Source organism: Lithobates pipiens, unplaced genomic scaffold (genome assembly GCF_037356315.1).
Source record: "Lithobates pipiens isolate NorthernLeopardFrog02 unplaced genomic scaffold, aLitPip1_a1.2 Scaffold_25, whole genome shotgun sequence".
In the NCBI taxonomy this organism is placed as follows: Eukaryota; Metazoa; Chordata; class Amphibia; order Anura; family Ranidae; genus Lithobates; species Lithobates pipiens.
The window spans coordinates 115,528,943-115,542,783 of record NW_027507787.1 but is presented as its reverse complement, the minus strand read 5'-3'; the positions used below and the strand labels follow the sequence as shown (position 1 = coordinate 115,542,783).

The 13,841-nt window shown below is 49.5% G+C and overlaps 2 protein-coding genes across 13 annotated transcripts in view; one reads left to right on the top strand and one right to left on the bottom strand.

Moving 5' to 3' along the window:
* LOC143930478 (uncharacterized) overlaps positions 1-11,217 on the bottom strand; it is a 98,078-nt gene extending 86,861 nt beyond the window's left edge. The window contains exon 1 of the mRNA XM_077454820.1: positions 10,458-11,217. Coding sequence (XP_077310946.1) covers positions 10,458-10,662 — 205 coding nt within the window. The 5' untranslated portion in view covers positions 10,663-11,217. The remainder of the gene's footprint in view (positions 1-10,457) is intronic.
* The window catches only part of CUNH10orf71 (chromosome unknown C10orf71 homolog), a 1,142,779-nt gene that overhangs the window by 637,986 nt on the left and 490,952 nt on the right, over positions 1-13,841 (top strand). The window lies entirely within an intron of this gene.

Sequence of the window (13,841 nt, the reverse complement as noted above, 5' to 3'; positions counted from 1 at the left end):
ATACATCTGTATATACCCCTTTATCTCTGGTGTTCTATAATAAAGGCATCTGCAGGAGTTAGTGGGTGTTTTGTGCCTCCAGCACAATATACACCTGTATCTACCCTTTATTGCTGTTCTCTAATAGAGCCATCTGCAGGGCTTAGTGGGTGTTGTGTGCCTCCAGTACAGTATACCCCTTTATCTCTGGTGTTCTATAATAAAGGCATCTGCAGGAGTTAGTGGGTGTTGTGTGCCTCCAGCACAATCTACACTATCCAACTGCTGTTTTACCCAACTCCCTTCAGGCCATTACCATGTCTGGAAGGCCAGCAAGGAGAGGCAGACAGGCGAGAGTCGATAAAAGAGGGCAAGCAGGCTCTGTGTCTAGAGACAACAGTGCTGGTCGTGGACGCGGTGCATTGTCATCAGCACGTGGCCATGGGACACGCTTGTCCTTCTTTTCGGCAGCTGGACATGTTGAACCACAACATGCCAATGACTTGGTAGAGTGGATGACCAAGCCCTCTTCATCCTCCTCATCCTCTCTCACCCAGTCTCAGGGTACTAGCAAAGCAGCTGCCAACGCATCGTCTTCCCTCGTCTCAATGTCATCATCAGTGACTCCTTCCCTAGACCCACCACGTCCTCCTGAGGAGTCTCCTGAACTCTTTGAGCACAGTGTTGGGTACATGCTCCAGGAGGATGCCCAGTGTTTTGTAGGCTCTGATGATGACACTCAGCTAGAGGAAGGCAGTAGCGTGAATGCAGAGAGAGGGGATGCTCAAGAAGGACAGCAATCTGGCAGTCATGTTCCACAAGCTGCAGCATACTGCCAGGTTTGCTACAGCGATGAAGAGGGAGGAGATGATGAGGGCACTGACTCCACGTGGGTGCCTGGTAGGAGAGAGGAGGAGGAGGAGGAGGCACATGTCCAGTGAGGCAGGATGCCCTCCGGGGGCCAGCTTAGGGGCAGCACACAGACTGAATCACACCGCAGAGCTCCGCCTCTGCAGGGCGCTGCCTCTGCGCGTTATTCTAAAAGTTCTTTGGTGTGGGCCTTTTTTGAGATGAGTGCATCAGATCGCACCGCTGCTATTTGCAACATATGTCTCAAGCGTATCTCGCGTGGCCAAAACATCAGCCGCTTGGACACCACATGCTTGACCAGACATATGTTGACCTGCCATGCAGCTCGTTGGCAAGCGTACCTCAAAGACCCACACCAAAGAACAAAGCGGACCTCTCCTTGCTCCTCATCAGCTGTCATCTCCAACCCCACTAGACCTTCAGTCCTCTCTGAAACCTGCTCTGAGAGGAATGAAGGTGTAGAATTAGGTGTGTCACAGCCAAGTGCTTCCGGGCACTCTGCTAGCAGTACACCCACGTCCGATTATAGCAGGCAAATGTCCCTGCCCCAGCTGCTGGACCGGCGAAAGAAGTTCACTCCCAGCCATCCACATGCCCAGCGGTTGAATGCTAGCTTGGCTAAATTGCTAGCACTTCAACTGCTGCCTTTTCATTTGGTAGACTCTGCCCCCTTCCGTGAGTTTGTACAATGTGCGGTTCCTCAGTGGCAGGTCCCCAAACGCCACTTTTTCTCACGGAAGGCGATTCCGGCTCTCTACCGGCATGTGGAAGGCAATGTCCTTGCCTCGCTGGACAGGGCGGTCAGCGGTAAGGTGCATATTACCGCTGACTCATGGTCCAGCAGGCATGGACAGGGACGTTACCTGTCTTTCACGGACCATTGGGTTACTCTTCTGGCAGCTGGGAAGGATGCAGGACAAGGTGCAGTAGTGTTGGAGGTTGTTCCGCCACCACGCCTCCAAAATGCTACTATTGGTTGTGACACACCTCTCTCCTCCACCCCCTCCTCTTCTTCTTCCTCCATGGCCTCTTCCAGTGCTCTGTCCTCAGAACCAGCGGTGCCCCCTAGGCGTTCCAGGGGCTACGCAAGTACGCAGGCAAAATGATGCCATGCCGTGCTTGCGCTGGTTTGTTTGGGGGACAGGAGCCACACTGGGGCGGATGTTTTCTCAGCTCTGCAGGGGCAGGCCGAGAGGTGGTTGACGCCACGCCAGCTTAAGCTAGGAATGGTGGTTTGTGACAATGGCACCAACCTCCTCTCCGCCCTCCGACAGGGACAACTGACCCATGTGTCCTGTCCTTAACCTGGTGGTGCAACGGTTCTTGGGCAGGTACCTGGGCTTACAGGATGTCCTGAAGCAGGCCAGGAAAGTCTGTGTGCATTTCCGCCGATCATTTAATGCCTGTGCTCGACTGGCTGAGCTCCAACAGGAGTTGAACCTGCCCAAGAACCGCCTTATATGTGAAATGCCCACCAGGTGGAACTCAACGTTGGCCATGCTGCAGCGGCTGCACACGCAGCAGAGGGCCATCAATGAGTACCTGTGCGACTACGGCACCAGGACAGGGTCAGGGGAGCTCGGTTTTTTCTCACCACGCCAGTGGGGCATGATCAGGGATGCATGCACTGTCCTGTCACCATTTGAGGAGGCCACAAGGATGGTGAGCAGTGACAGTGCATGCATCAGTGACACTGTACCTCTTGTCTACCTCTTGGAGCATACGCTGCGTGGAATAATGGACAGGGCACTTGAGGCAGAACAGAGGCAGGAAGAGGAGGACTTCCTTGCCTCTCAAGGCCCCCTTTATCCAGACAGTGTTCCTGCTGTGCCACCCATCACACAGGAAGAGGATGAGGATGAGGAGGAGGAAGAGGAGGAGGAGGATGATTGTGCCAGCATGGAGGTGGAGGCTGGCACTCAGCATCAGCAGCAGTCTTGTAGGGATGATTTACAGTCCCAAGAAACACGTGGACTTGTACGTGGCTGGGAGGAGGTAGCTGCGGATCATGTTGTCCTTAGTGACCCAGAGGACTCCGGACCGAATGCCTCAGCTAACCTACGCTGCATGGCCTCTCTGATCCTGCAAAGCCTGCGGAAGGATCCTCGTATTCTTCGGATCAAGGAGAGGGATCATTACTGGCTGGCCACTCTCCTTGATCCACGGTACAAGGGTAAGGTTGCCGACCTTATCTTGCCATCGCAGAGAGAGCAGAGGATGAGACATCTCCGGGAGGTCTTGCAGAAAGGTCTGTGCAACGCGTTCCCAGAGACTGGGAGGTTACAAACTCCTGGTCCTGGACAACGTGTTGCTGAGGAATCGGCCAGAAGGAGCGGTGGAGAAGGTGGCCGTCTGACTAATGCTTTCAGACAATTTTTTAGTCCGCAGCCCCAAGGCGTGATCGGTTCCAGCAACCATCGGCAGCGTCTGATATAAATGGTGCAGGAATACCTAGGGGAAAGGTCAGACTTGGACACCTTTCCCACCGAAATTCCTCTGGCTTACTGGGTCTTGAGGATGGATCACTGGCCAGAGCTTGCACAGTATGCAATTGAGCTACTGGCCTGTCCTGCATCCAGCTTTCTTTCAGAACGCACCTTCAGTGCTGCTGGTGGCTTTGTTACCGATCACAGGGTGCGCCTGTCCACCGAATCAGTTGATCGACTGACTTTCATCAAGATGAATCAGTCTTGGATCACCCACAGCTACCAGGCACCTGAAACTGATGTAACCGAATAATTTTTTTTTAAATATCACATCCCTTCCAGACTGCCTATGCTGATGCTGAGTGATTGTCCTGTTATGTTGATTGTCTATCCTCTTCCTCCTCCGCTGATATGTTGGAAGAACATTTCTGGTTCTGGGTGATGCCATCAGCCCAATTTTTCTGCCCCTGTTTAACAGGGGCGTTTAATTACAATTGTTGATACAATGCTTTGCAGCAGGGCTAATTCCTGCAATAAAACTAGAGTATATGGGAGAGGTTGCAGTGTGGTGGCACCAGCACCAGTGCCTAAGGCCCAATTTTTCTGCCCCTGTTTAACAGGGGCGTTTAATTACAATTTTTGATGCAATGCTTTGCAGCAGGGCTAATTCCTGCAATAAAACTAGAGTATATGGGAGAGGTTGCAGTGTCGTGGCACCAGCACCAGTGCCTAAGGCCCAATTTTTCTGCCCCTTTTTAACAGGGACATGTAATTACAATTCTGGATATAATATTTCACAGGAGGGCCCGTTCCTGTGCCCACCCAGAGTAACTGTGAGGACTTATAGTGTTGTGGCACCAGCACCACAACCACCAAAGGCCCAATTTTTCTACCACTGTTCAACAATGGCATGTAATTACAATTCTTGATATAATCGTTCACAGCAGGGCACTCCAGCGCCCACCAAGAGTCACTTTCAGGGCTTACAATGTTGTGGCAAAGCCAACAACTTGTTCCGCCATTTCTGCAGAGCATATAGGGCAGGCCCCTACTTTCAAACATCCAACTTACAAACATCTCCTACTTGCAAACGGAAGGAGACACCAGCAAGTGAGATGAAAAAAGATGGACGACAAAACAATTTATACAGGGGTAATAACCCTTCCCTATGTTTTCCAAAAAGCTTAAAAATCGTTTTTTTGACTGGAGCTACACTGGAGCTAAAAATGTACCAGTTGAAAATTACAAACAGATTCAACTTAACACAACAAACCTACACAGTCCCTGTCTTGTTTGCACCACCTGTATACTGCTGTTCTGAGTATATAGGGCCTGGGGACCACACGCATTTCCTTTTTTTAATATGGGTACTGGGTTCCCCTTAATATGCGTACAAGACCTAAAGGGGCTGGTAATGGGCAGGGAGGGCTACCCATGCCATTTTTCTCAAATGATTTCAACCATATTGCAGGAACCAGATATAACATTAAAACCGCAAGCACTTTTAAATGATGTTATTTCCGTTTAATGTAATTTTGTGCAGGGACTGTTCTAAACACGGGAAACACGTGGCACTTCACATGCATACTACAGACACCCCCAGGCACCATATTTAAAGGAATATTTCACTTTTTTTTCACTTTAATCGTCATTAAAATCAGTGCTCCCGCCAAAACGGCCATTTTTAAAAACATTTTAGGCATTGACCCATATCCCCTGGGGCAGGAGCCAGGTCCCCAACCCCTTTTTACGACAGTATCTTGCATATTAGCCGTTAAAATTAGCACTTTTAATTTCAAACGTTCGAGTCCCATAGACTTCAATGGGGTTCTAAAGTTCGTACGAATTTGGGGTCCGTTCGAAAGTTCTGGTGCGAACCCCCGGTTCAGCTCATCCCTACTTGGGAGTCCAATATCTGCTTATCACCTGCCTTTATAGTATGAACATGGCGTGAATCCTGCTGTTTCTTTAGTTGTCTAGCCAATAGTACCCCACCCTTATTCCCCTGTTCAAAGAATCATTGCGCAAAGTATCTATGTCTATTTTGAACTTTTTTTATTGAGCAGCTGTTTTAAGTCTGCCTGCAGTTTCATGAGTCTCTGTATGTCCCCAGGTTTTAAATGGGCCTTATGTTTAATTTCAAGTTTGTGTATTTCCTCTAAGAGGACGACCATTTCCTTCTGTCTCTCTTTTTTAATACGGGAACCCATTGAAATTAACTCCCCTCTGATGGCCTTGTGGGCTTACCATACCACTTGGTCAAATCCCCTCCCATAACCAATAGACCTTCCAGAAACTTCCCCAGGATATCCAAAGATTTAGATAGAAATGTAACGGTATGGCTATCGGGGGCATATATAGTAGCTAGGGAATAACACTGGCCCTGGATCTTTTCTTTAACAAAAAGAAAGCGGCCCTCAGAATCTACTTGTATTTCTGTGGGTACTAGGGAACATTGTTTGTGTACTTCTATTGTAACTCCTCTAGCCCTAGGAATGGGTGAAGGTGCATGAAACCATTGATTATATGGAAAAAGAGGCATACGGATCTGCCACAAAGTGCGTCTCTTGCAAAAAAAACTCTCTGCCTTTATTTGACGCAGTCCATGCCAGAGATGCCTCTTACCAATTGAACAAAGCCCTATCACATTATACGATACATGACTATAGGATTCGTCAACCTTGGGACTTATTAAATTAAAGACACAGACTGCGTGACATGGGTTTTAAATGGCCACAGCAGCCAAATTTTATTAACCGAAGAATAAAATAACATCACTTAAAAACATGTAAAACAATACTCATAACAACAAGAGGTCTTTGGGTGTCTTTAAGGCACAATTTTAACTGTAATGGTCTATGTCCTCAGCTGTGCCCCGACCGGCTCGAGGACTCTCTGACGTCACCCATACTTCCATATTACCTTCCCCCAGGGGACCCAGCTCCTGGGAGAACCACCACTAACCAAGTGTAAGCGCCATACCTTAGATGGGCCCCACTAATCCTGTAACCACGTAATTCCTCACTGACCCCCCAAAGACCCCTTGAACCGCCACATGAGCTTGATTGAACTCTCATTCAAGCGAATTCCTCCACACCCGTAAAGGCCCTCACCACCCCTTCCTGAAGGCCCAGGGACCAGATGTCAATGCCCACTGCATTCAAGTGGACACCATCATCACGCCAATAGCGAACAGACTGATCCTCCAACTCTCGGTGCCGAACAACTATGCCCCCGAGCTGAGCCAAAAACCTCCCAACTTCTCTGTTCAACTTAATCCTCGTTTTGTTCAAACGGCCAACTGAGCGAGCAAAACACCACACCTTTCTAGCCACAATGTCCAACCACACAATGATGCAGCCAGAATGTCAAATTTGACATCCCTCGCCAGATCCCTGGCAGCCCGGACAGCCAGATCATTACCTCCTGCCTGCAGCACTAAAACATCCGGGGGCCTGTTAACTTGGGAATAATAATGAAATTCTGGAAGGACCTGGCCCCACATCATGCCCGCACTCCCAACCATTTGAGCACAGCTTCATGCCGTGGAATGCCGAGTTGCCTACTTTCGGGCCGGACATCGGCCCGCACTGCCCCCCAGAAAACACATGAATCCCCCAAGATCCAAACCAGACCAGGAGGAAGATCTGAAAAAGAAAATAAAGAACATGGAACCGACAACACCCACTAAAACATATCACAGTAGATGAGGGCGAACATAAATCTTAAAACGATCAAACCTTCCTATGCGTCTCACCACCCGTGCCTCCAAACCCCATCTGGCCGCCTCGGTAGCCGTCCCCACCCGGAAAGAATGAGTATTAAACTGGGAAACGTCTCTCTACCCACCAGAGCCAGACAACGGAGGAAAACCGTCAAAAACTGAAAACGTGACAAGGAAGAACCGTCCTTGTGCAGCAAAAAGGAACCCATCCCTGAACCCCTCACCCTCACGTACTGATGGGCTGCAGAAACCGGGCAAACCGCTTCCGGCAGCACCCGAAACAAAGACACCGAAATCCCTTTACCCAACTGATCCGTTTTAGACCTCCCAATATGAATCCGGACGCAATCACCGGACACCCTAACATCTGATAATTGGAGGCCCCCCACACCCCGCTTATTTTTGCTTACCAGCTCCCCAATGCCCCAACAAAAGCCACAGTGAAAGCGACCGTGAACAAACTCACCTCATAAGCAGAGGTACAAACCTTGGGCAACCTCTCCACCAGATCCTGCAGTAACTCAAACAAGACCGGGCATCTAGTATCCGGCAGCACCCGCCCACGCCTGAACCCCTTCATAGCCTGCCTCACCCTAAAGTCCTTTGTCACGTCGACAAGGCCGTGCGTCCGAAAGAAAAATGCTAAAGCCGCCAAATTCCGGTTAATCTTTGAAACCGACATTCCCGGGTGAATCCTGTTCCAATGAAATACAACAGCAAAGACAGTTGATCCAGTGCAGAAACACACCCCCCAACCGACCTCACCAAATCGGACCACTCACCCCAAACAGCTGAGTATGCAGCCCAGGTGTTCTCGCTCACCGATTGACGCAACAACCTGTCCGCTACTTCAATGCCAGACTCCACAGCTGCTCGGGACAAAGAACCCCCTGTTGCTCCGACTCCGGGACCAACTTCCAGAACCTCTCCCACTGGAAACGAGACAAGGAATCGGCAATGGAATTCAGAACACCCGGAACATGAACAGTTTGTACAAAGCAATTCAAGTTTTAACAACGCAAGACCAGATGACGCAGTAAGCGCACCACTGGCGGCGAAGAAGCGGACAAACTAGACACCACCTCTACCACCCCCATGTTGTCACAATGAAAACAAACACGCCGATTCTGAAATTTGGGGACCCAAATTTCCACAGCCACCAGAATTGGGAAGAGTTCCAGTAAAACCCAAATTACGCAAGAACCCCGCATCACACCAAGCCTCCGGCCACGCCACCGCACAGCACGCCCCTGACAAAACGCCCCAAACCCTGAACTGCCCGCCGCGTCAGTATAACGGTCTATGTCAGAAGCCGCCACGACAGGGGCCATCCATAAAGACCTACCATTATAAGAGGCCAAAAACTCACCCCACACCCTCAAATCAGCCTTCAACTCACGCGAAAGCCTGATGAAGTGGTGAGGCAAGAGAGCTCCCGAAGTGACACCTCTAAGGCGACGGCTGAAGATGCGACCCATAGGCATGATGCGGCAAGCAAAATTAAGTTTCCCCAACAAGGACTGCAATTGCTTAAGCCTGACTTTCTTCGAAGCCTCTGCCTCTGCCACCCTCTCCCGCAGATCCTCCAGTTTGTCCATTGGTAAGCGATATTCCATGCGCCGCATATCAATGACAATGCCCAAAAACTGTATAACCGTAGCTGGACCCTCCGTTTTTCCAGGCACCAACGGAATCCCGAACCGCGTTGCAATAGCTTCCAAGGTGTGCAACAATACCGAACAAACCGAGGAATCGGGGGGGGGGGGGGGGGGCAATGCAAAGCAAATCATCAAGATAGTGCAGCACCTGATCTCAGCTGCATCTCCTCCCAGACCAGCCATTCGACAAAGGCGCTAAATACTTCAAAATACCCGCACAAAATAGAGCAGCCCATCGGGAGACAAGGGTCAAGAAAAAACTGCCCTTCCCAACAACAACCCAGCAAGTGCGGTGTACCGGCAGAAGGTGGAAGGCGGATTCAATATCCGTCTTGGCCAACAGTGAACCCTGTCCATAACGCTGCACCCAACCGACTGCGGCATCAAAGAAGGTGTAAGACACCGAAGACAATTCCGGATCAATAGCATCATTCACCGCAGCCCCTCTCGGATACGACAAATGATGTATCAACCAAAATTTGTTGGGTTCTCTTTTGGGCACCACCCCTAACGGGGACACATATAAAGACGGAACGGGGGGATATAAAACGGTCCAGCCATCCTCCCAAGCTCCACCTCTTTCCCCAACTTGTCAAAGACAACCTAGGGAAATTGCCTAGTTGATTTTAGATTTTTTAGCCGAGGGGGCGGGACAACTAGCCCCGAACAAGGAATCCGAAAACCATGTGCAAAACCCTCCCCTAAAAACACCCCGCCCCCCTCCGCGGGAACCTATCAAGATACGGCGCCATCGTGGGAAGGCTTACTGGCGTCCTCCCTTTTTGAAGCAGACTCGTCTGGCTGGTTTTTTCCTTTTTTGAAACATTTGGCATAACTGTGCGTGCCCCCGCAACCAGAGCACTCGTAACGGAAATGACAGGCCGCGCCAAAACGACATGACCCCTCATTAAACTGCCAACAAATGCCAAAAAACTGCCCATCGGTACCTGAACCGCCGGCCCCTCCAAAAAAGGGCTGACCCGGAACCCTCGCCTGTGCCATGAGCTTCATCCAAAGCCCAATGTCTTTATGATCCCAGCGCAAGCCAGGCCGCAAGGCCTTCCGCTGGTGGAACTGCTCGTCATGGTGCAGCCAAGCAATCCCACCGTAAACCCTGTACGCTTCACTGATGGCGCCCAGATAACAAAAGAGCGGAGAGCAATTCTCCGGCTCTTTTTCACCAATTACGCTGGCCAAGATGGCAAACGCCTGGAGCCAATTTAAAAATGTGCACGGGATAACCTGCCAGCATCGTTTCTCCTCCTCCTCCTTCTTGCTCTCATCCGCCTTGCCTTTTTCTATATTACATTTTTCCAACAGTGAAAGGGAGAATATTTTGTCCAGTACGTCCTGCTTAAGATGGACCCCCAAGGGACCATCAAAGCAGATGTGGATCTCGCACTTTGCCGCATCTGCCAACCTCACCCTATCCTCCGAGGACTCTTTTGCTTTAACCGCTTCCGCCCCCTCCGTTGGTAACGCAGCCGCTACCCTGTCCACAGCAGGCCCACTCCCACCAGAACGGGCGCCACAGAGGGGGCTGGGGGAGGGGCCACAGAAACACCGCTAGACATCGCATCTGTCCATGCCGACACAGGCCCTTGGGATGGGGAAGGAGACCCAGCCGGGTCAAAACGGGCCAACAACTCCCGAAAACCCGCAAAAAAACACAGACAACACTGGAGCATCCCCTGAATCCCCCAACCGCCACCCCTGGAACCCCTGAAGTGACCCCCTGGGAAACCTCCTGACCACCCGACCCCCGTTTACTAGAAGACATAGATAAATTTTGCGACTTACTGGGCTGCAGCCGCGCCGCTACACGACTAGCCGATCGTTCAGATCCCAGATGGCTCTGCATCGTGGGGGGTCTCCTGGCCGACCGATCGTCCTCTTCAGCACTGATGACCTCACCGGATTCTGCGGACGATTCGCTTACGGCTGGCATCCCCTGCCTTTCCCGCTCTGGTGACCCTTGCATCGGGCTCCTGGACACTACCTCCATGGAACTTCTTCAGGGCTGCAGGGCACAGAATGAGCCCCAGCTGTGGCAGGGACGCGCTGTCTCTTTAAGGGGGCGGATCCCTCAGCCTGAGCCCTCGGCAGGCTTCTAGGGTGATGAATGGCCTGCAATGTGCCTGAGCCACCTGCAGATGTCACTCCAACCTCTCTGTTGCACGGATCCACACACACAGCTCCCTGATTCTCTCCACGCTGTGCTGTTTTCACCGGAGGGACAGGTACAGGTGCTGTGGCGGTGACTGGCGGGGGAGGATTGGGGTACCCCCCAGTGTGTCTTCTCCTCTCATGCACATCTGGATCCTCTGAAGCAGCCAAGGGACGATGGAGTCCCCTGCTGCGTTTGCCACAGCTTCTCCTACACTGAGCCGCCCCCCCCCCCCCTGCAGTTCCTCAGCGGGGGGAGGCGGCCGCAAGCTCCTGCTAGCCCGAGGGGGATAGGGCAGCCTCCGTCCATCCTTTCCTACGGGTCTCACTATCTTCATTCTACCTGCCATTTTCTCGTTACTCTCATGAGTCTCTTATTGTACTGCTGTGCCTAATTGGCGTCTGCACCCAGCCTTCTGAGCTCTCTCACCTTGTATGCATTTGATGAGAAGGAGGGAGGAGGAGAAGAAAAAAAACACACAAAATCATCTAAAAACCATGACCTGTCTGTGGCACAGGTGCATCTGGGCAGAGGTGTACCACCTGTGCCCCAGAGTCTCCCCTTCCACCTTTTGGCAGAAAACAAAGTCACTTGTCTTGGGACCGACCTATTGGGGAAAGGATGAATAAAAACCTGAACAGAGTACCTCGTGAACCCTGGGCTTCCATTTATATTCTTATGTCATTTTTGTAATAGCGATATTTCAGCGTATTGCCTCAAAAATTCCCACCAAAGGGGAGAAAACAAAAAGGTATTTAGGGGAAGGGGGGGGGGGAGGGGAGGCTGGTAGCTGACTAAGAGAGGACAGAGGGAAAAACATCCAGCCCCTCCCTCATCTCCCATAATAAAAGGGATAACAAAAAAAAGGGGAGGGTGGTGGGGGATTAAGAGAGAGCAGAGGGAAAAAACAACCCCTCCCCCCCAGTCAACTCTAGGCAATCTGCTCCTCCCCCCCAGCCCATTACCAGCCCCTTTGGGTCTTGTATGGATATTAAGGGGAACCCCGCACCCAAATAAAAAAAAGGAAAGGCTTGGGGCCCCAGGCCCTATATACTCTGAACAGCAGTATACAGGCGGTACAAAAAAGACAGGGACTGTAGGTTTGTTCTTGAGTAGAATCTGTTTGTAATTTAGAACTGGTACATTTTTAACATGTAGACCAAAAAATCTATTTTTAAGCTTTTTGGAAAACATATGGTGAGCAGTGACAGTCCATGCATCAGTGACACTGTTCCTCTTGTCCGCCTGTTGGAGCATACACTGCATGGAATAATGGACAGGGCACTTGAGGTAAAAAAGAGGCAGGAAGAGGAGGACTTCCTTACCTCTCAAGGCCCCCTTTATCCAGACAGTGTTTCTGCTGGCCTGCCGATCACACAGGAAGAGGAGGAGGAGGAGGATTGTGTCAGCATGGAGGTGGAGCCTAACACTCAGCATCAGCAGCAGTCTTTAACCACCTCAATACAGTGCAGTTACACCCCCTTCCTTACCAGACCAATTTTCAGCTTTCAGCGCTCTCACAGTTTGAATGACAATTACTCAGTCATCCAACACTGTATCCATATGAAACTTACGTCTTTTTTTACACACAAATAGAGCTTTCTTTTAGTGGTATTTAATCACTAGTGGGTTTTTTATTTTTTGTGCTATAAATAAAATAAAACGTACATTTTGTGAAAAGAATGCCTTTTTCTTTGTTTCTGTCATAAATTTTTGCTAATTAGTAATTTTTCTTCATAAATTTTGGCCAAAATTTATACTGCTACCTATCTTTGGTAAAAATAAACCACATTAGTATATATTATTTGGTCTTTGTGAAAGTTATAGAGTCTACAAACTATGGTGCCAATCATTGAAAATTGATCATTTCTGATCAGGCCTTTAGTACATCAGGTGTACCTCATTTCTTGAGACACTAACAAGTCAGGAAAGTACAAATACCCCCCAAATGACCCCTTTTTACAAAGTAGACATTCCAAGGTATTAAGTAAGCAATGCATGGTAAGTTTTTTTAAGTTGTATTTTTTTCCCACAATTCTTTGCAAAATTAAGATTTTTTTTTTATTATTATTTTTTTTACAAAATTGTCATATTATCAGGTTATTTCTCACACACAGCATATGCATACAACAAATTACACCCCAAAATACATTCTGCTACTCTTCCCGAGTACAGCGATACCACATGTGTGAGACTTTTACACAGCCTGGCCACATACAGAGCACCAATATTGATGTAGTACCTTCAGACGTTCTACGAGCAAAAATGATGCATCTCATTTCTCAGCCACCTATTACACTTTTGAAGGCCCTGAAGTACCAGGACAATGGAATTTCCCATAAAATGACCCCATTTTGGAAAGCAAACACCCCAACGTATAATCTGTGAGGCATAATGAGTCTTTTGAATGGTTAATTTTTTTCCAGAAGTTTTTGTAATATGTGGAAAAAAATTAAAACGCATTTTTTTTACACAAAATTGTCAATTTATAAGATATTTCTAACACATAGCATGTATATAGCAAAAATTACACCCCAAAATACATTCTGCTACTCCTGAGTATGGCGATACCACATGTGTAGGACTTTTACTCAGCCTGGCCACAGGAGAGAGGCCCGAACATTGAAGTAGTACGTTCAGGCGTTCTAGGAGCATAAATGACACATCTCATTTCATTCCTACCTATCACACTTTTTAAGGTCCTGGACCACCAGGACAGTGAAATTACCCACAAAATGACCCCATTTTGGAAAGCAAACAACCCAACGTATATTCTATGAGACATGGGCTGCAAATAGATACTCGGGTACTCTGATGGGCTGGAGATAGGTACTCGGGTACTCTGATGGCCTGGTGACAGGTACTCGGGTACTCTGATGGCCTGGTGACAGGTACTCGGGTACTCTGATGGCCTGGTGACAGGTACTCGGGTACTCTGATGGCCTGGTGACAGGTACTCGGGTACTCTAATGGCCTGGTGACAGGTACTCTGATGGCTTGGTGACTGGTATTTGGGT